The 20000-nt window shown below is 40.8% G+C and overlaps 1 protein-coding gene across 2 annotated transcripts in view; it reads left to right on the plus strand.

Moving 5' to 3' along the window:
* LOC121872900 (saccharopine dehydrogenase-like oxidoreductase) overlaps positions 1–20000 on the plus strand; it is a 60856-nt gene that overhangs the window by 40494 nt on the left and 362 nt on the right. For both annotated transcript variants that reach the window (XM_042376000.1, XM_042376001.1), the window contains 6 exons: positions 7861–7910; positions 11010–11143; positions 12528–12765; positions 13279–13446; positions 14320–14414; positions 19941–20000. The exon at positions 19941–20000 is cut by the window's right edge and continues 362 nt beyond it. In XM_042376000.1, coding sequence (XP_042231934.1) covers positions 7861–7910; positions 11010–11143; positions 12528–12765; positions 13279–13446; positions 14320–14414; positions 19941–20000 — 745 coding nt within the window. The remainder of the gene's footprint in view (positions 1–7860; positions 7911–11009; positions 11144–12527; positions 12766–13278; positions 13447–14319; positions 14415–19940) is intronic.

The raw sequence follows: 20000 nt of genomic DNA on the forward strand, positions 1-20000 counted from the left end.
TCAGTATTACTTCGTTCAGATTCGTATTGCTTCTTGATAACATTCTTCACGCTCCCTATTATAACAACAGAATCAACACGTTCCATTATTCGATCACTTCTCTCTGAAATAGTGAAGGCCAAAACTTTGAATTCAAGAAAAAAAAACTATGTTTTTCTAACCCTTCTACAGTAATTGTAGTTCTATTACTGTACTGGGACAGAGACTAACACACATGCAAACAAGTTTCCTGAAAATACCTGCATCATATAACTATATCCTGTAGTTATTGGTCATAGGGTTATATTAATAGGACAAAGTACTGTATATTAAAAGATGGCCTAGTGATAATAGAAACAAAACTTAAAAAAGCAAATATAAACATTATTTATTTACTTCCATATTTACATGTCTTCTGTACAAGAAAGAATACAATAGTAAAATAGTCAGAAACAAACAAAGCACTTCTATCCAAGTACACTTGGGCAAATTCCTACATTAACATGTTAAATGCCAGTCTTACACACTGTCCATAGTCATAACAGAACCTCATGCATAAACATAGGAAACACACACACACACAAGAAAGTATTGGAAGACTTCAGAAGTTAAAGGTAAAAGCAGAAGTGTCTGCATGTGTGAGGTAGACAGAGTTCTCCTGGCTGGGTGCTCACCTGAGTGCAAAAACCAGCCAAAACAAGTGAACTTCACTATGCCAAGTATTCATCATCTGATATAAGAATGCATAGAGCAGAGCAGTACATAGAACAAGTCATAAGACACATATACATAGAATAAGTCATGAAAATAACATGTAGAAAACAAGTCCTTCAACACACTATAGTAATACTGTACTGTCGTGGAACATACCCTGCTTTAGTATATGATAAAGCAAGACATAGCACCTGTAGCACAGGCGTGAAACATTAAAGGTACATTGAATTAATTCCAACCTGCACTACCAAGTAGGAAGGTTCCCACACCTACCCAAAAGGTGTAATATCTCCAACATTGTTTTATGTCAATAGTTTTATGCTAAGACTTTGTTAGATAAACCCATGCTATGAAAAAATATTTTCTCCCAAAACTTAAGTCACGCTACTATTCCTAAATACTGCACTGTAATAACTTTCACTCTCATAAACTCACTGGTTTCCCCTAATTTTCAAACTTTACAATATGAATTTAAAGATTTTTCTCCCTACCCTTCCTATTATTTGTTATATTAACCCTTAAGCAACCATCATTAGTTGAAATTAGCTGTAGGCAGGGTGACCATCATTAGTGGAAGTTAGCTGGAGGGATGGTGGCCATCATCTGTAGAAGTTAGCTGTAGGGATGGTGGCCATCATTAGTGGGAGGTTAGCTGTAGGGATGGTAGCCATCATTAGTGGAAGTTAGCTGTAGGGATGGTGGCCATCATCTGTGGAAGTTAGCTGTAGGGATGGTGGCCATCATTAGTGGAAGTTAGCTGTAGGGATGGTTTCCATCCATTAGTGGAAGTTAGCTGTAGGGATGGTGGCCATCATTAGTGGAAGTTAGCTGTGGGGACGGTAACCATCATTAGTTTAAGTTGGTTGTAGGGTTTGGCACCCATCATTAGTGGAAGTTAGCTGTGGGATGGTGGCCATCATCGTAAAAGTTAGCTGTAGGGATGGTGGCCATCATTAGTGGAAGTTAGCTGTAGGATGGTGGCCATCATCTGTGGAAGTTAGCTGGAGGATGGTGGCCATCATCTGTGGAGATTAGCTGGAGAGGATGGTGGCCATCACTAGTGGAAGTTAGCTGGAGGATGGTGGCCATCATTAAGTGAAAGTTAACTGTAGGGACAGCAACATTATTAGTTGGAAGTTAGCTGTAGGGATGGTGGCCATCATCTGTGGAAGCTAGCTGGAGGGATGGTGGCCATCATTAGTGGAAGATTAGCTGTAGGGATGGTGGCCATCATCTGTGAATAGCTGGAGGATGGTGGCCATCATCTATAAGAGATTAGCTGGAAGGGATGGTGGCCATCATCATGAAGTTAGCTGGAGCGTATCATTAGTGGAAGTTAGCTGTGGGGATGGTGGCATCATCTGTTAAAGTTAGCTGTAGGGATGGTGGCCATCATTAGTGAAAATTAGCTGTGGGGATGGTGGCCATCATGTATGGAAGTTAGCATGGGGATGATCATCCGTCATATTGGAAGTTAGCTGGAGGGATGGTGGCCATCATTAGTGGAAGTTAGCTGGAGGGATGGTGGCCATCATTGTGGAAATTAGCTGGAGGGATGGTGGCAATCATTAGTGGAAGTTAGCTGTGGGATGGCAACCATCATTAGTGGAAATTAGCTGTAGGGATGGTGGCCATCATCTGTAAATTAGCTGTAGGGGCCAACCATCATTAGTGGAAGTTAGCTGTAGGGCGACACCACCATTAGTGGAGTTAGCTGTAGGAATGGTGGCCATCATCTGTGAAGTTAGCTGGAGGGATGGTGGCCATATCTGTGGAAGTTAGCTGGAGGATGGTGGCCATATCTGTGGAGATTAGCTGGAGGATGGTGGCCATCATAGTGGAATAGCTGGGGTGGTGGTCATCATCTGTGGAAGTTAGCTTGAGGATGGTGGCCATCATTAGTGGAAGTTAGCTGTAGGGATGGTGGCCATCATTAGTGAAGTAGCTGGAGGATGGTGGCCATCATTAGTGGAAGATAGCTGGAGGGTGGTGGCCATCATTAGTGAAAGTTTGCTGTAGGGCCGGCATCATTAGTGGAAGTTAGCTGTGGGGATGGAGGCCATCATCTGTGGAAGTTAGCTGGAGGATGGTGGGCATCATTATTGATAGTTAGCTGTAGGGATGGTGGTCATCATCTGGAGATTAGCTGTGGGACGGCAACCATCATTAGTGGAAGTTAGCTGTAGGGATGGTGGCCATCATCTGTTAAAGTTAGCTGTAGGGATGGTGGCCATCATTGGTGAAAGTTAGCTGTAGGGATGGTGGCCATCATGTATGGAAGTTAGCTGTAGGGATGATGTCGTCATATTGGAAGTTAGCTGTAAGGGGCAGCAACCACCATTAGTGGAAGTTAGCTGTAGGAATGGTGGCCATCATCTGTGAAGTTAGCTGGAGGATGGTGGCCATATCTGTGAAGTTAGCTGGAGGGATGGTGGCCATCATTAGTGGAAGTTAGCGTAGGGGTGGTGGTCATCATCTGTGGAAGTTAGCTTGAGGATGGTGGCCATCATTAGTGGAAGTTAGCTGTAGGGATGGTGGCCATCATTAGTGGAAATTAGCTGGAGAGGATGGTGGCCATCATTAGTGGAAGATAGCTGGAGGGATGGTGGCCATCATTAGTGAAAGTTTGCTGTAGGGACGGCAACCATCATTAGTGGAAGTTAGCTGTAGGGATGGAGGCCATCATCTGTGGAAGTTAGCTGGAGGATGGTGGCCATCATTAGTGATAGTTAGCTGCAAGGGATGGTGGTCATCATCTGTGAGTAGCTGGAGGATGGCCATCATTAGTGGAAGGTAGCTGTAGGGGTGGTGGCCATCATCTGTAAAGATTAGCTGTAGGGATGGTGGCCATCATTAGTGGAGTTGCTGTAGGGATGGTGGCCATCATTAGTGTTAGCTGTGGGGATGGTGGCCATCATTAGTGGAAGTTAGCTGTAGGGATGTGTGGCCATCATTAGTGGAAGTTAGCTGTAGGGATGGTGGCCATCATTAGTGGAGATTAGCTGTAGGGTGGTGGCCATCATATGTAAAAAGTTAGCTGTAGGGATGGTGGCCATCATTAGTTTAGAAGTTAGCTGTAGGGTTTGGCACCCATCATAAGTGGAAGTTAGCTGTGGGATGGTGGCCATCATCTGTGGAAGTTAGCTGGAGGGATGGTGGTCATCATCTGTGGAAGTTAGCTGTAGGGATGGTGGTCATCATCTGTGGAGATAGCTATAGTGATGGTGGCCATCTTAGTGGAGATTAGCTGTAGGGATGGTAGTCATCATCAGTGGAAGTTAGCTGTAGATGGTGGCCATTAATAGTGGAAGTTAGCTGTGGGATGGTGGCCATCATTAGTGGAAGTTAGCTGTAGGGATGGTGGCCATCATTAGTGGAAGTTAACTGTAGGGATGGTGGCCATCAGTGGAAGGAGTAGCTGTAGGGATGGTGGCCATCATGTGGAGAGTTAGCTGGAGGGATGGTGGCCATCATTAGTGGTCTACTGTAGGGATGGTGGCCATCATCGTGGAGTTAGCTGTAGGGATGGTGGCCATCATGTGGAAGTTAGCTGTAGGATGGTGGCCATCATGTGGAAGTTAGCTGTAGGGATGGTGGTCATGTATGGAAGTTAGCAGTAGGGATGATGGCCATCATCAGTGGAAGTTAGCTGTAGGGACGGTAACTATCATTAGTTTAAGTTAGCTTAAGGATGGTGGCCATCATTAGTGGAAGTTAGCTGTTGGGATGGTGGCCATCATCTTTAAAAAGTTAGCCATAGGGATGGTGGCCATCATTAGTGGAAGTTAGCTGTAGGGATGGTGGCCATCATCTGTAAAAAGTTAGCCATAGGGATGGTGGCCATCATTAGTGGAAGTTAGCTGGGGTTGGCCATCATATGTGGAAATTAGCTGGAGGTTGGTGGCCATCATCTGTAAAAGTTAGCTGTGGATGGTGGCCATCATCTGTGAGAGATTAGCTGTAGGGATGGTGTCCATCATTAGTGGAAGTTAGCTGTAGGGATGGTGGCCATCATTAGTGAAGATTAGCTGTAGGGATGGTGGCCATCATTAGTGGAAGAGCTGTAGGATGGTGGCCATCATCAGTGGAAGTTAGCATTAGGGATGATGGCCATCATATTGGAAAGCTGCAGGGATGGTGGCCATAATAGTGGAAGTTAGCTGTAGGGATGGTACCATCATCTGTGAAAGTTAGCTGTAGGGATGGTGGCCATCATTAGTGGAAGTTAGCTGTAGGGATGGTGGCCATCATTAGTGGAAGTTAGCTGTAGGGATGGTGGCCATCATTGTGGAAATTAGCTGTAGGGATGGTGGCCATATAGTGGAAGTTAGCTGTAGGGATGGTGGCCATCATCTGTGGAAGTTAGCTATAAGGATGGTGGCCATCATTAGTGGAAGTTAGCAGTAGGGATGATGGCCATCATATTGGAGAGTTAGCTGTAGGGATGGTGGCCATCATCTGTGGAAGTAGCTGTGGGATGGTGGTCATCATCAGTGGAAGTTAGCTGTAGGGATGGTGGCCATCATCAGTGGAAGTTAACTGTAAGGATGGGCCATCATATATGGAAGTTAGCAGTAGGGATGATGGCCATCATGTGGAAGTAACTGGGGATGATGGCCATCATGGAAGTTAGCTGTAGGGATGGTGGCCATCATGTGGAAGTAGCTGTGGGGATGGTGGCCATCATGTGGAAGTTAGCTGGGGATGGTGGCCATCATGTATGGAGATTAGCAGTAGGGATGATGGCCATCATCAGTGGAAGTTAACTGTAGGGATGGTGGCCATCATGTGGAAGTTAGCTGTGGGATGGTGGCCATCGTGAAGTTAGCTGTGGGATGGTGGCCATCATGTGGAGAAGTTAGCTGTAGGGATGGTGGCCATCATGTGGAAGTTAGCTGTAGGGATGGTGGCCATCATTGGGTGAAGTTAGCAGTAGGGATGGTGGCCATCATCTGTGAAAGTTAGCTGTAGGATGGTGGCCATCAATAGTGGGATTAGCTGTAGGAATGGTGGCCATCATTAGTGGAAGTGCTAGCAAGGGATGGTGGCCATCATTAGGAAGTTAACAGTAGGGATGATGGCCATCATATTGGAAGTTAGCTGTAGGGATGGTGTGTTATTAGTGGAAGTTAGCTATAGGGATGGTGGCCATCATCTGTGGAAGTTAGCTGTGAGGATGGTGGCCATCATTAGTGGAAGTTAAGCAGTGGATGATGGCCATCATATTGGAGTTAGCTGTAGGGATGGTGGCCATCATCTGTAAGAGATAGCTGTAGGGATGGTGGCCATCATCAGTGGAAGTTAGCTGTAGGGATGGTGGCCATCATCAGTAGTCTGTAGGATGGTGGCCATCATCTGTGGAAGTTAGCAGTAGGGATGGTGGCCATCATGTATGGAAGTTAGCAGTAGGGATGATTGCCATCATGTGGAAGTTAGCTGTGGGATGATGGCCATCATGTGGAAGATCGCTTAGGGATGATGGCCATCATGTGGAAGTTAGCTGTGGGATGGTGGCCATCATGTGGTAACTGTAGGGATGGTGGCCATCATGTGGAAGTTAGCTGTAAGGATGGTGGCCATCATTATGGAAGTTAGCAGTAGGGATGATGGCCATCATGTGGAAGTTAGCTGTAGGATGGTGGCCATCATGGAAGTTCGCTGTGGGATGATGGCCATCATGTGGAAGTTAGCTGTGAGGATGGTGGCCATCATGTGGAAGTTAGCTGTAGGGATGGTGGCATCATGTGGAAGTTAGCTGTGGGATGGTGGCCATCATGTAGAGATTAGCTCTAGGGATGGCCATCATGTGGAAGTTAGCAGTAGGGATGATGGCCACATGTGGAAGTTAGTAAGGATGATGGCCATCATGTGGAAGTTGAGGATGGTACATCATGGAAGTAGCTGTAGGGACTATACTAACAATGTGGAGTTAGCTGTAGATGGTAACACTGTGGAGAAGCAGTAGGGATGATGGCCATCATGTGTTAGCCAGGATGGTGGCCATGGAAGTTCATGGGATGATGGCCATCATGGAAGAAGGTAGGGATAGCCATCATGTGGAAGTTAGCTGTAGGGATGGTGGCCATCATGGAAGTAGCTGTAGGATGGTGGCCATCATGGAAGTTAGCTGGAGGGATGATGGCCATCATGTGGAAGTTAGTGTAGGGATGATGGCCATCATGTGGAAGAAGCAGGATGATGGCCATCATGTGAAGAAGCTGGGGATGGTGGCCATCATATGGAAGAAGGTAGGGATGATGGCCATCATGTAGTTAGCTGTAGGGATGGTGGCCATCATCTGTGGAAGAAGGAGGGATGGTGGCCATTGTGTATGGAAGTTAGTAGTAGGGATGATGGGCCATCATGGAAGTTTGAAGTAGATGATGGCCATCATCTGTGGAAGTTAGCTGAGGGATAGTGGCCATCATGTATGGAAGTTAGCTGTAGGGATGGTACATCATGCATGGAAGTTAGCTGTAGGATGGTGGCCACTGCATGGAAGTTAATAGGATGATGGCCATCATGTGGAAGTTAGCTGTAGGGATGGTGCCATCATGTATGGAAGTTAGCCAGGGATGGTGGCCATCATTAATGGAAGTTAGCTGTCGGGGATGGTCCATCATGTATGGAAGTTAGCTGTAGGGATGATGGCCATCATGTGGAAGTTAGCTGTAGGGATGGTGGCCATGATTTGTGGAAGTTAGTTGTAGTGATGGTGGCCAAAGTGTATGGAAGTTAGCTAGGATGGTGGCCATCATTAATGGAAGTTAGCAGTAGGGATGTAGACATCATTAATGGAAGTTAGGTGGCATGAGATATCATGTATGGAAGTTAGCTGTAGGATGGGCCATCATTAATGGAAGTTAGCTGTAGGATGGTGGCCATCATTAATGGAAGTTAGCTGTCAGGATGGTGGCTATCATGTATGGAAGTAGAGTAGGGATGGTGGCCATCATGTGGAAGTTAGCTGTAGGGATGGTGGCCATCGTGTGGAAGTTTTTGTTCCATTTTTACATACTGTATATGCAAGGTGGTGGGGGAGGGTGGAGACCTTAGGTGTTTGAATAAGGGTTAAGCTGTTTTAACAAATATTCCCACCACCTCCTCCTCACATCCTTGTTTATTTTTAATGCTTTCTTTGTTCTTAGTTTTTATTTTTATTTTCAGGGGATGTGAATTCAGTGGAGGGGTCGGTTGGTTTTGATGATGCCTCGTATGTAAGTTCAATCCTGTGTGTTTATTGAGCTGAAGATATTTTTGTTTTGGTTCTCATAGTCTTATAAAGTGGGAATTAATACAGTAGTCATTTGTGTCTTATCTCAGAATATTTACTATCAATTTCCATTTCATGTTTACAGTAATGTTAGAGTTGTGTAATATAGTACATTACAGTCAAACCTCAACTTAACCGATGTGAAGGTAAGTCTGTTATATCAAGGATCCTTTAGTTATGAAACTTCCATCTAACGAACTACTGTATATAGAGATGAAAGTCCATTATATTGATGGTCCGTTAGATGAAGGCCCCCGCATCGTAATGGTAACTCAGACCACCCAGGTGAAACCCATTTTTTGTTGGAAAGAACTATTTTCAGCCTAGCGCTATGATGGTAGTGGATAAGATCTCCTTACTAGACTGTAAATAAGGTTGAAAGCCCTTTGAAAATAGGGTAGAACATCGATTTGTGGCAGACAGGAAAGTATGGGCTGGGCTTGGCTTGCACGTCATTGGGTGCTCTCGTCCCATCAGTGAGTGAGTGAGAGGAGCGGGCAGCCAATCACAGCGACCGACCCGCAGCCTCCTCCCCTTTCTCGGCCAATGACAGTTAGCGTCTGCTATCTACATCACGGCCCCTCCAGCCAATGAATGCCGAATCTCCCTCTCCCTCAGTTCTCTTTTGTTGTGGCGGGATCTACACTGATATCGATTAAAGTAAAAAAAGCCATAAGCGGGTGGAAGTTTTGTTGCTTCAAGTCAACATTGCAACAACCCAGTACATTACTTCATGGCGCACTACCTACCATCTGCAAGTACAGTCCTTTAGCTTCAAAATGCATAAAAAATGAATGATTTATTTATAAAAACAAAACAAAGTTATGTAGTTGGAAAAATTTAAAACGCGATTTTCTCGGTTTCAAATTTTGGCGCGAGTAACCCTTACCGGTGCGGGGGGCCTCATATGGAGAGAGACATCTGTTATATGGAGGTTTAGCTATATAGTACTCATTATTTTCCAGATTAGAACTATTGAGTTACTTCTAGGTCTGAGAGTATGACAAGTACAATTGAGTTCACATTTATATATCTTCTTATATCATAAATTTTGTGTACTGTTATAGAGCTTCAAGACTACAATACTAGTTGATGTGAATGTAATGTTCTTTAGGAAGTTTGGTCACCATGATTGAAGTGTGGTACTGTATTATTCATTGTACTGATAACTGTTTGTGTGTTTAAAGCCATCGCACTATATTTCTCCCAAAGTTCTCAAAATTTAGGTATCAATGCTATCATTTTTTACAATTGGCCATAATCTTTCAGACATTTGTAGACTGTCCTCTGCCTAGCTAACCATACATCGGTATATGACACTGATGCTGGTACAGAATACAGTAAAACACTCTTATTTTGAGCAGCTATACTTTGTATTTTTTGCATTGCATATTGTAGTCGGTTGTTTTTCTTTGCCTTTTATGGTGGCAAGTAGTAGCTGTTTTTCATTTTCGGTAGTTAATTAACATAAGTATTTTAGTATGTTTCTGTGTTTTAATTGTTTGTTGAAGGTATGTGTACTGTAGAGTAGAAAGGATTTTTCAACCAACTTAGGTACTTGTTCACCTGAGACTCACACTACAGTACGGTACTTATAACTGAAACTAACTTTTTTAATTGCCATAACTGATCACCCAGGGTTTGTGGTCAATGGTAATATGTACTATATCATGGTGCACCACCTATGGACCCGTGTAATATCAGGTGTAAGGTTTCAGGTCTGACTGGTTCTGTTTTGGAGCTATGGCTAGAACAGACAGACAAGTAGTTAATAGTACAGAACTACTAAGGTGTACAACCTTCAGACCCATGCAGGCATTTCATATTAGCAGTGCCTGGCACTTCCTGGATGACAACCTAATATTTTGAGAGGTAAATACCTCATGAATTTTTGACCCCACCTCCCCATACACGTTTAACCGGGGAGATCCACCAACATGTGACTTGTCATCAGGTACAGGCAAGTTATCACTACATTAAGCCACTAACCCAGCTTACCTCTAGTCCAGTGGTCCCCAACCTTGTGTAGGGCCACATTTGTCATTGTAAATATAGTGGACGGTGCCAAAACTTTGGATCTACATTCAGGATATAAAAAAAAAAAAAAAATACAGTACAGTATACAGTTATTTGTAGTTGTATCCTAGTCTAACTGTTTAACTGTTACATACTTTTTACATTTACTCATGGATCATTCTAGCTCGCTCTTTCTCTAGGCCAGGTCTGTGGTAAATACACACATCCTGTACATGACAGATTCAGGATTAACTGGGTCTCTCTAAAGTCGTATCAAGTTATTATATATAAATATTTTTATTATTTTTACTGACAGATTCCCAATTATTTCACAGTTTTCTAATAAACTCTTACGGGCTCCATAATATGGTTCCACGGGCACCATGGAACTAGAGGTTGGGAACCACTGCTCTAGTCAGTCAGTGTCAAGTTTTCAACATTTCAAAGGAACCACCAAGCTGAGAGGCTGTAAATGTGAAGTGACAGGAGTTATGACCTCACATGACAAGTGTTAATGCCGCTGACACCAGATTTATAGTGGAGAGCGGTAATTAGGGTTGGTGATCACGGGTGCTACCTACACCTGCCTGCAAGAGTGAGGAGAGGTGACAGGAGTTATGATAAGGGATACCTGTATATAACTTTCCCATAACAAAATTCAGGACAACAAATTTACTTTTAAAATCTATATGAACAAGTCAAAAAAGTGTCTGGGTAAGTAAATTTCAAGTCACTTACCTGAGACAAGTCTGCAGTGTGTTTCACATAAGCCACACAGCCTCACTATGTGTATGTGGAGTTCCAGACAAACACATCTATTTATAAATGTAGAGATTTTTAGCCTTTTGACTGCCATGTTCTTCAATAAACTGTTAATTATTATTTATTTCTTCATCTGTCATCCCTTTTCTCTAACTCATCAAGATTTATTGCTGTCCTTCATTATTACTAGTGTGGCATTTTTCACATTTATTTAACTACAGTATTTACACCTGCTGGGTAACCCCACTCTTTGAAATTGTTGCAGGGAAGCTCTACTGTTAACTTCACAACCATGGAATGTGCAGTACTGGGACTGACACACAGTAAGGAGCTGAGGGGCATACGTAAGCAGCTCTTCACCACACCTCTCCCCAGGAATCCCTACAAGCCTGAACCAAGGTGTGCAAATCTTGAAAAATTTCTATAGAAATGAATGTTTTTGACAGCTAATCATGGAGATGGATGTTTTTGACAGCTAATCTTAGAGATGGATGTTTTGACAGCATATCTTAGAGCTGGGTGTTTTTGACAGCTAATCTTAGAGATGGATGTTTTTGACAGCTAATCTTAGAGGTGGATGTTTTTGACAGCTAATCTTAGAGATGGATGTTTTTGACAGCTAATCTTAGAGATGGATATTTTTGACAGCTGATCTTAGAGATGGATGTTTTTGACAGCTGATCTTAGAGCTGGGTATTTTTGACAGCTGATCTTAGAGATGGATGTTTTTGACAGCTGATCTTAGTGCTGGGTGTTTTTGACAGCTGATCTTAGAGATGGATGTTTTTGACAGCTGATCTTAGAGATGGATGTTTTTGAAAGCTAATCTTAGAGATGGATGTTTTTTGACAGCTAATCTTAGAGATGGGTGTTTTTGACTGCTAATTGCCAGGGATGTAATTACCTCAATCAATCAAATCATTATTCCTTTTATAATATATTTACTACAGTAGAAGTCCAAAAATCCGGACCACTTGGGGATTGGGTCGGTCCGGATTTTCGGATTTTCCGGATTCTCAGGCAGTACTTTTAAAATTCAAATTTAAGGAGGAATAAGGAAGAGATGAACAGGTACATTTTGATAGTTTATTCATTAGCAAATATAGCCTGCTTCATTTATCAAAACGAGCAGTTTTAAGGAAAAAGCTGTGGATTCTAGAATTTTATTCTTTGCCTTTTTTATATCATAAATTGTAGACTTTCCAATGTCGTATGTTTCCATTAGATCAGTATTGCTCACACCACGTTCTAGTTTCTTAATTATTTCAAGTTTGTCACTCAATTTCAACGTGTTCTTTCTCTTCACACAACAAAGTTTATCTACTTTAGGAGCCATTATTATGGGCTTGTACAGTACAGTACTCTGTAAATGAAAAGAGTAGGACTCAAAATTACATATGTTATCACAGTTTGATTGCTCCTTTTAAAGTGGCGATCGCATGGTCGCTTGTTGTCGCTGTGCAGTTGTGGCACTCACGCATGCGCACATACACAAAAGCCCGCTAAAAAAAAAAAAATTTATTTTCTTAAAGTCCGGATTCTCGGGTGGTCCGGATTTTTGGACTTTTACTGTATGATGATGTTCATGAGTTTGAGATGTGTATTTATAAGAGTAACTCAAGCATCCGAAAAAACGATTATCCGGCACATTCAATTCCCCTTGGATTCAGGATATCTGAGGTTATACTGTACTATTTATTATTGATTAGGAATGACAAAAAATCTCATTAAGATATTTATGAAGCTGCTGTAATAACATGAATTCTGTGTACTGTACTTTCAGGGGGAAATTGTTCTTTGGCGAGGAGGCACAGCGCTGGTGTGTCCCAAACATAGCATCAGATCGCTCTGTTGTGATGCGGTCTCAGCGCCTCCTCTACCAGATGTCCAAGAGACGCCCCACCAGGATCACCATGTTCTTTGGCATGAAGTCTTTGCTTACTGCCATAGGGAGCATATTTATGGGCATCTTGTTCTACCTTATGACATCATTCACCTTAACCAGGAATTTACTGTTGAAGGTAAGATGTAAATGGTGTGGGTTGATTATTGGTCACAAAAAAGTAATCCCTGGATTTTATTTATTGGGTTATCCTGATAATATGCACCCTGTCTCACCTGTTGGAACTCTTGGGAGCAAAAAGAAAACCTTCATACCGTATATTGCGGTCGATAAGTCGACTTTTAAAGCTTCAATTTTTGTGTTCAAAACAAGAGGTCGTCTTATACAACAGATATAAAATGTCAACCTCTCCGTACACTCCACCACTAGCATCAGATTTTCACTTTACCTTACTGGTAGATCTCAGTCACCTAATTTCCAGCACTCACAAACAAGATTTACCTAACTAGCATTTTTCCAGAAGGGTAACTGTTACTGAACACAGCCTAAGGTCAGTGTTTACACTAGTCAAACCGACACCTTTCAGATGACAAGTCACTGAGGGTTAAGTGTAGTTTAGTTAGTAAACCCATCGTTAGTTATGCAGATGTGTAAAACCTTTCTCAAAATGCCGAATATTCTCATTTTCCAGTATCCAGAGTTCTTCACATTTGGCCTCTTCTCTCGAAAAGGGCCGAAGCGTTCTGACCTGATCGGCCTGAAGTTCTCGGTGACCTTAACAGGGAAGGGTTGGGACAAGAAGCTGGAGGACCCTGAACAACAGCACACAGAACCTCCCAACACCTCTAAGACAGTTCAGGTGCTCCCATATATTTTTTTTGTTTTTGTTTTTGTTTTAATTACGCTTTTTAATGTGTTATATTCCCAGACTTGAAGAGTAAGGATAGAGCAATTGTTATTTGTGTATGATTTAAAGGTGTTTTTCATAGTTATGATCCTTCTCTGTCATGATAGCTCCAATAGGAAAATCTTGTGTTTGTTGCTTGTTGGCTGTTTGTCTGTCCAGTTTTGGGGCTCTGAGGACCATTCAGGAATTATTTCCAAGAGGTTTGGAATGAATGTTCAGCTTTGTATATTCCCATGCTCTTGTTTGTAATACTGCACTAAGATGCTCCGGTGTTTAGGATTGTTATTCAGTGGACACCCATATTTTGGTTCATCAGACTATAGCTACAATATAAACTCATTTTGGTGACCTGTATAGAGTGGGGACCTTTTCTCAACCAAATCATACAATAATTTATATACTGTATGTAAACAGATGTTGCACTTTCTGTTGTGACTGTTATGAATTTATTGAAGTTAATTGAGTGTTTATTAGCACATTGTACAGTACCAGGAAACAGTAAACCAAAGATAATGTACTGTACCATCTTTCCTCCAGAGATGCTTTGTGATTTCCCATGCTTGGATGAACTATTTTCTGTCCAGTTAGGGAGTGTTTACCGCGGCTCTTTAATTTTAAAATCAGTTAGGAAAGCCTTGGTTCTTGCTTCTGTTGTTTGCTGAGGATACTGTACTTGGAGGTACAGAACATGTCAAATTCTATAACCTGTTATTATTATAGAATCAATTCTTATCCCATGTGAAATACCCAAGCAAGATGTTTACTACTTGTTGAGTTGACTGGCATCCAAATTATTTAGGCTATAAAACTATTACTGTATTGCAGGTTGTGGGACCTGACCCAGGTTACTTTGGTACTGCCACACTAGTGACCCAGAGTGCCATGACCATCCTGGAGGAGAAGGACAACCTGCCTGGAAAGTAAGTCAATATGATACTTCCTTTACATATATTCAAGTGAATTTGATAACTACTTCGCCTTGATATATTCAAATAAGTTTAACAATGTCTTTAGTAGGTTTATAACAGACTGTTTATGTACTGTACTGTATTTTAATTTACTGTACTGTACAGTACTGTGATGTATTGTACTGTGCTGTATTGTGCTGTATTGTAGTGTACTGTAATGTGCTGTATTTGATTTTAATGTATTTGATTGTGCTTTTCTGTACCATACTGTATTATACTGCACATCAGTGTTCCTCAACCTTTTCAACACTGGGTCACAGTTCTCAGCCCCTCTAAATCCTTTGGTCACATAAAGTTATCATAAAAAGGACACATTTAATAGGAAACATACTTCTGTATGCGTGTACACTACAAGTATACCCTGTATTACAATAAGTTGCATTTAACCAGAAAAAATAATCATTACATTTGCACTTACAGTATAGTGGGATATGCTATAACGAATCTAATTGGTTCTGGAACCTTGTTCGTTATAGGATTAATCCGTTCCAGGCCCCCAAATACAACCACTTAACACTGTCGGGTCACACTAGTAGATGGTTTGGGTCACTGTACTGTGACCTGGATCAAATGGTTGGGGAACGCTGCTGTACAGTATTATGTATTATACTATACCGTATTGTGCTGTATTTAGTGTACTGTATTGTAGTGTGCTGCGCTGTACTGTATTGTGCTCTATTGTATTTACTAGGTAGTAGGTAGCAGGCAGCCAGCCATCAAACAGGTAGGTACTACCGCCTGGCAAGATATTGGAAGCATAATGTGTTGTCTAATGGTAGACCCTGCTGCCATATGTGACTTTCTGCCTCATTTACACACAATTGCAGGTCTCAATTGTTTCTCTCACCTTGACAACACAACTTACATATATTGTTTCTCACTATTGATCTTTTTTCTTTTATGATCCTTTATTATGTTTTATTTAATATTTTTTCTATTTTTTTATTAATTATTATTATTGTTATAATTTTGCCCCCAGGCCCTGATGTTGGTCATTGACCTGTGCCCTGGTGGGCTAACCCTGTAAAAAAAAAAAAATACTATACAGTGACCCCTCGTTTAACGAACTGCCTTCCATAAGGATCTTCAATTCGGTTAACGAAAAAAAAATTCGGTTAACGAAAAAAAAATTCGGGTAACGAATTTCTTACGAACCGACCTCAACATGTTTTCGCTTGCACTGACCGGGCAACCAGCTTAAGTATCAGTCCACCAATACATTAATCGGTTCTAGGGCTTAAATTCTTTACTATTTTAGTAAATATCAAGAAGTTTATACTATTCAATAATTTTAAAAGTTTAATATTCAATTTTTTAGTCATTTTAACAATTATTGAACATAATTGAAGGTAAAGTGACTAGTTTAATGCGCGGCATCCAGCCTCTTAACACAGCAAACAGGCGTTAGTCTCTCTCTGTTTTCACTGGAGGTAACATCTTGCTTGAGACTCTCTTCAACTAAATGCCTTTTTTCTGTGTTTCCAAGCAAATTATTGGTCATTTTGAATTATATTTTACATATTGACAATATATAATGCAGTGCAGTGTTAATTTAAAGAAAATAATCTTGAATTACACCAAGAGAGCTAAAATTTTATGGGTGAAATGGCGCCATGGGGTGACTTCTCTTCCACCCCAATGCCTTCTCTTCTTCCTTCTCCTCCACCCCCATTCTAAATCCCATCATCATCATCATCCAGGAGCCTTCTGCATACACACCTCAAAGTAAGTGAACTTTTCTACCATTTTTTTTGAATTTAGGAAATTTTCGGTGAGCTGGAACCAATTACCCAAAAACCCATTGAAACAATGGTTTCAGTTAACGAACTTTTCGGTTAACGAACGACCTTCTGGAACGGATTGAGTTCGTTAACCGAGGGGTCACTGTACTATGCTGTATTGAACTGTACTGTATTATACCGTACGGTGCTGTACTGTACTATACTGTACTGTGCTGTGCTGTCTACTCAGCAGTAATTGGGGACCTGGATGTTAATCGATTTGCAGATCGTGTTCCGGGGTAATGGTTAGCCAGTGCAGTTGGCGAGTTGTCCGGTCTTCTCGGACTATTCCTTGACACTGGGTCATGCAGCTCGTTAACTTGGGGTGCGGTTGTTGTGTTGGAAACAACTTCTACACCTTAAACACTGGGTCATGCAGCTCGCTAACTCAGGGTGTGGTTGTTGTGTTGGCAATAGCTTCTACAACTTTAACAAATTCATGCCTAGGTGGCCCTTGGGCTGACCATCCTCTTTACACGAGGGGCAACCATTAATATTATATTATTGTACTGTGTTGTACTATGCTGTACTGTACAGTGTTGTAGTGTACTGTGCTGTATTTTATTTTACTGTATTATACTGTACTCTGCTGTATTTTATTATGCTGTACTGTTCTATACTGTAGTGTACCATACTACTGTACTGTATTCTCTTATGCTGCATTACACTGAACTGTGTTATAAAATACGGTATTATACTATACTGTATTGTACTTATACTGTATTGTATTATGCTGCACTGTATTATAATGTATTGTATAATACTTTACTGTATTATTCTGTACTGTATTGTACTGTACTATATTATACTGTACTGTATTATACTGTAATGCAGGGGTGTCAAACTCATGGCCCTTGGGATGGTCAGGTGAGATCCACAGGATGATGGTAAAATTTATTATCCTGTGAAATTATGAAAGAAATAGATATAATCATGTTTATTTAGTAAAATGAATTTTACATACTTAAGATCAGACAAACCCAAATGAGGTATTCCTGGTAAGGCAATGTGTGAAGCTGTAAACTTCAATCCTGCAAATATGTGATACAGCACTTGTGTTGGCCCTGAAGAGGGTAACTAAAATAAGAATTGGCCCTCGAAATGTATTTAGCTTGACACTACTGCTGTAATGTATTACTGTTGTACTACTTTGTACTGTATTGAACTCTACTGTGCTGTATTGTCTTCCCAGCAGTAATTGGGTTCCTGGATGTTAATCTATTTGCAGCTCATGTTGTGGTGTAATGGTTAGCCAGTGCAGTTGGCTTGTCTGGTCTTCTCGGAGTATTCCTTGACACTGGGTCATGCAGCTCGTAAACTAAGGGTGTGGTTTTTATTTTGGCAACAGCTTGTACACTTGAATGAACACTGGGTCATGCAACTCGTTAACTCAGGGTGTGGTTGTTGTGTTAGTGACAGCATCTACACTTTAAACACTGGGTCATGCAGCTTGTTAACTTAGGGTGTGGTTTTTGTGTTGGCAACAGCTTGTACACCTTGAATGAACACTGGGTCATGCAACTCGTTAACTCAGGGTGTGGTTGTTGTGTTGGCGACATCTTCTACACCTTAAACAGATTGACGTGTAGGTGGCCCTTGGTAATGTGTTGTATTGAACTATGCTGTTCTGTACCGTGTTCTAGTGTACTGTGCTGTATTATACTGAAGTGTACCATACTATACTATATTATACTGTACTGTAATACATGCACTACTATATTGTATTAGACTGTACTGTGTTATACTGTACTGTATTATATTGTTCTGTGCTGCACTGTATTGTACTTTACTGTGCTGTATTATAATGTGCTTTACTGTACTAATTTGTACTGTACTGTACTCTATTATACTGGACTGTACGGTATTATAATATACAATGAAAGACAAAAGTCATGTCATGAAATTTGGTGAAAACATATGCCGAAGGGCTAAACTTTTGGCGCTCTCTGCCTTGTGGTAGGGCGCTCATAATGTTTCATGAGTTATATTTAATCTTCGGACAAAACCGCAACACAACTTTTGTTTTTGATTGTGCAGTGCTTTATTATACTGTACTGTATTTTATTGTAATGTACTTTATTATACATTTACTATAATGCACTGTATTGTACTGTTATACTGTATTATACTGCAATGTATAATACTATGCTGTATTATGCTGTACTGTATTATACAGTATTGCATTATACTGTATTGCATTATGCTGTACTGTTTTATATGGTACTGTATTGTATTATAATATACTGTGTTATGTATTGTATTATACTGTGTTATATTGTATTGGTAATGTATTATATGGTACTGTGTTACACTATTGTATTATATTCTACTGTATTGTATTATGCTATACAGTAGTACCCCGCTTAACACGGTCAATAAAACCCACAGGGTACCGTGTTAAGTGAAAACCGCTATTGTATCATATTATACTGTATTGTATTATACTATACAGTAGTACCCCACTTAACAAGGTCAATAAAACCCACAGGGTACTGTGTTAAGTGAAAACCGCGCTAAGTGAACAACAGAACATATGGGATTAATTCCAATAGAAACTGGCCCGACCCATAAACTCCACTTTTTCTGACACAATACCTCTGTTCTAGTAAAAATAACATCTTAATTTTATGATGGTACATGCGCACAATTAATACTTAAGAGAAATACAGTTGCCAAGTTAATGTCCATTCAAATAATGGACTCAACTCCCTCACACTACACTGCTGGCTCTTCCCTCTGAGAAATTTTGGGGGGAAACCACTAAATTTTAATAAATAATACCTCAAACTAAAGTTAGGATAATACAATTGACATTGCTGGATTCCTTGTAAGACCAGGAATATTTTGAATATAAATGTCATATATTTTGCACAAAAGATAACATATTTACTCAGAAAACATTACATCTAAAATTTGTATGTCTAATGCAAAATCTATGATGTTTATATTCAAAATGATCACCAAATTGTAAGAATTCCAGCAATGTAAATTATATTCTGGCCGGGTAATTTGTATGAATTTTATGAGCTAAAACAAATATCTTCAGTTAATAAAAAAAAAAAAATATTCTTCACAACACTATCTGTCAATCAAAGTACCCCACCTTGCCTCCACCCTCTTCCAACAGCGCGGTCAGTCCCAGCCATCCCCCCCACCAATCCTCCCTTCAAGAGATGTTGGGTGAAAAAACTAAATTTTAAAATTTTGTATTAAATAATACCTCAGATTAAATTTAGGATAATATAATTAACATTGCTGGATTCCTTGTAAGACCAAGAATATTTTGAATATAAATGTCATATATTTTGCACAAAAAATAACATATTTACTCAGAGTAAACATTATATCTAAAATTTGTATGTCTAATGCAAAATCTATGATGTTTATATTCAAAATGATCATCATATTGTAAGAATTCCAGCAATGTAAATTATATTCTGGCCGGGTAATTTGTATGAATTTTATGAGCTAAAACAGGGTGGCAGGTGGGGGAATCTAAAAATAGCTCTGGAGCCGGACACACTGCAGTATACGTGGAAAAAAACCCGCGTTAAGTGAAAGTTCAGCTCTGGCAAGGCACCGTGAAATCGCGCTAAACGAAACCGTGTTAAGCGGGGTATTACTGTACTGTGTTATATTGTACTGTATTATACCTTTTCGTTCAGTTTTCTTAATGTTTTTTTGTTTTCTTTAACAGGGGCGGGGTTTATCCTCCTGCAGCAGCATTCCATCAGACTTCCCTCATCACCCGCCTCCA

This window comes from Homarus americanus, unplaced genomic scaffold (assembly GCF_018991925.1).
Source record: "Homarus americanus isolate GMGI-L3 unplaced genomic scaffold, GMGI_Hamer_2.0 scaffold11022, whole genome shotgun sequence".
Taxonomy (NCBI): domain Eukaryota; kingdom Metazoa; phylum Arthropoda; class Malacostraca; order Decapoda; family Nephropidae; genus Homarus; species Homarus americanus.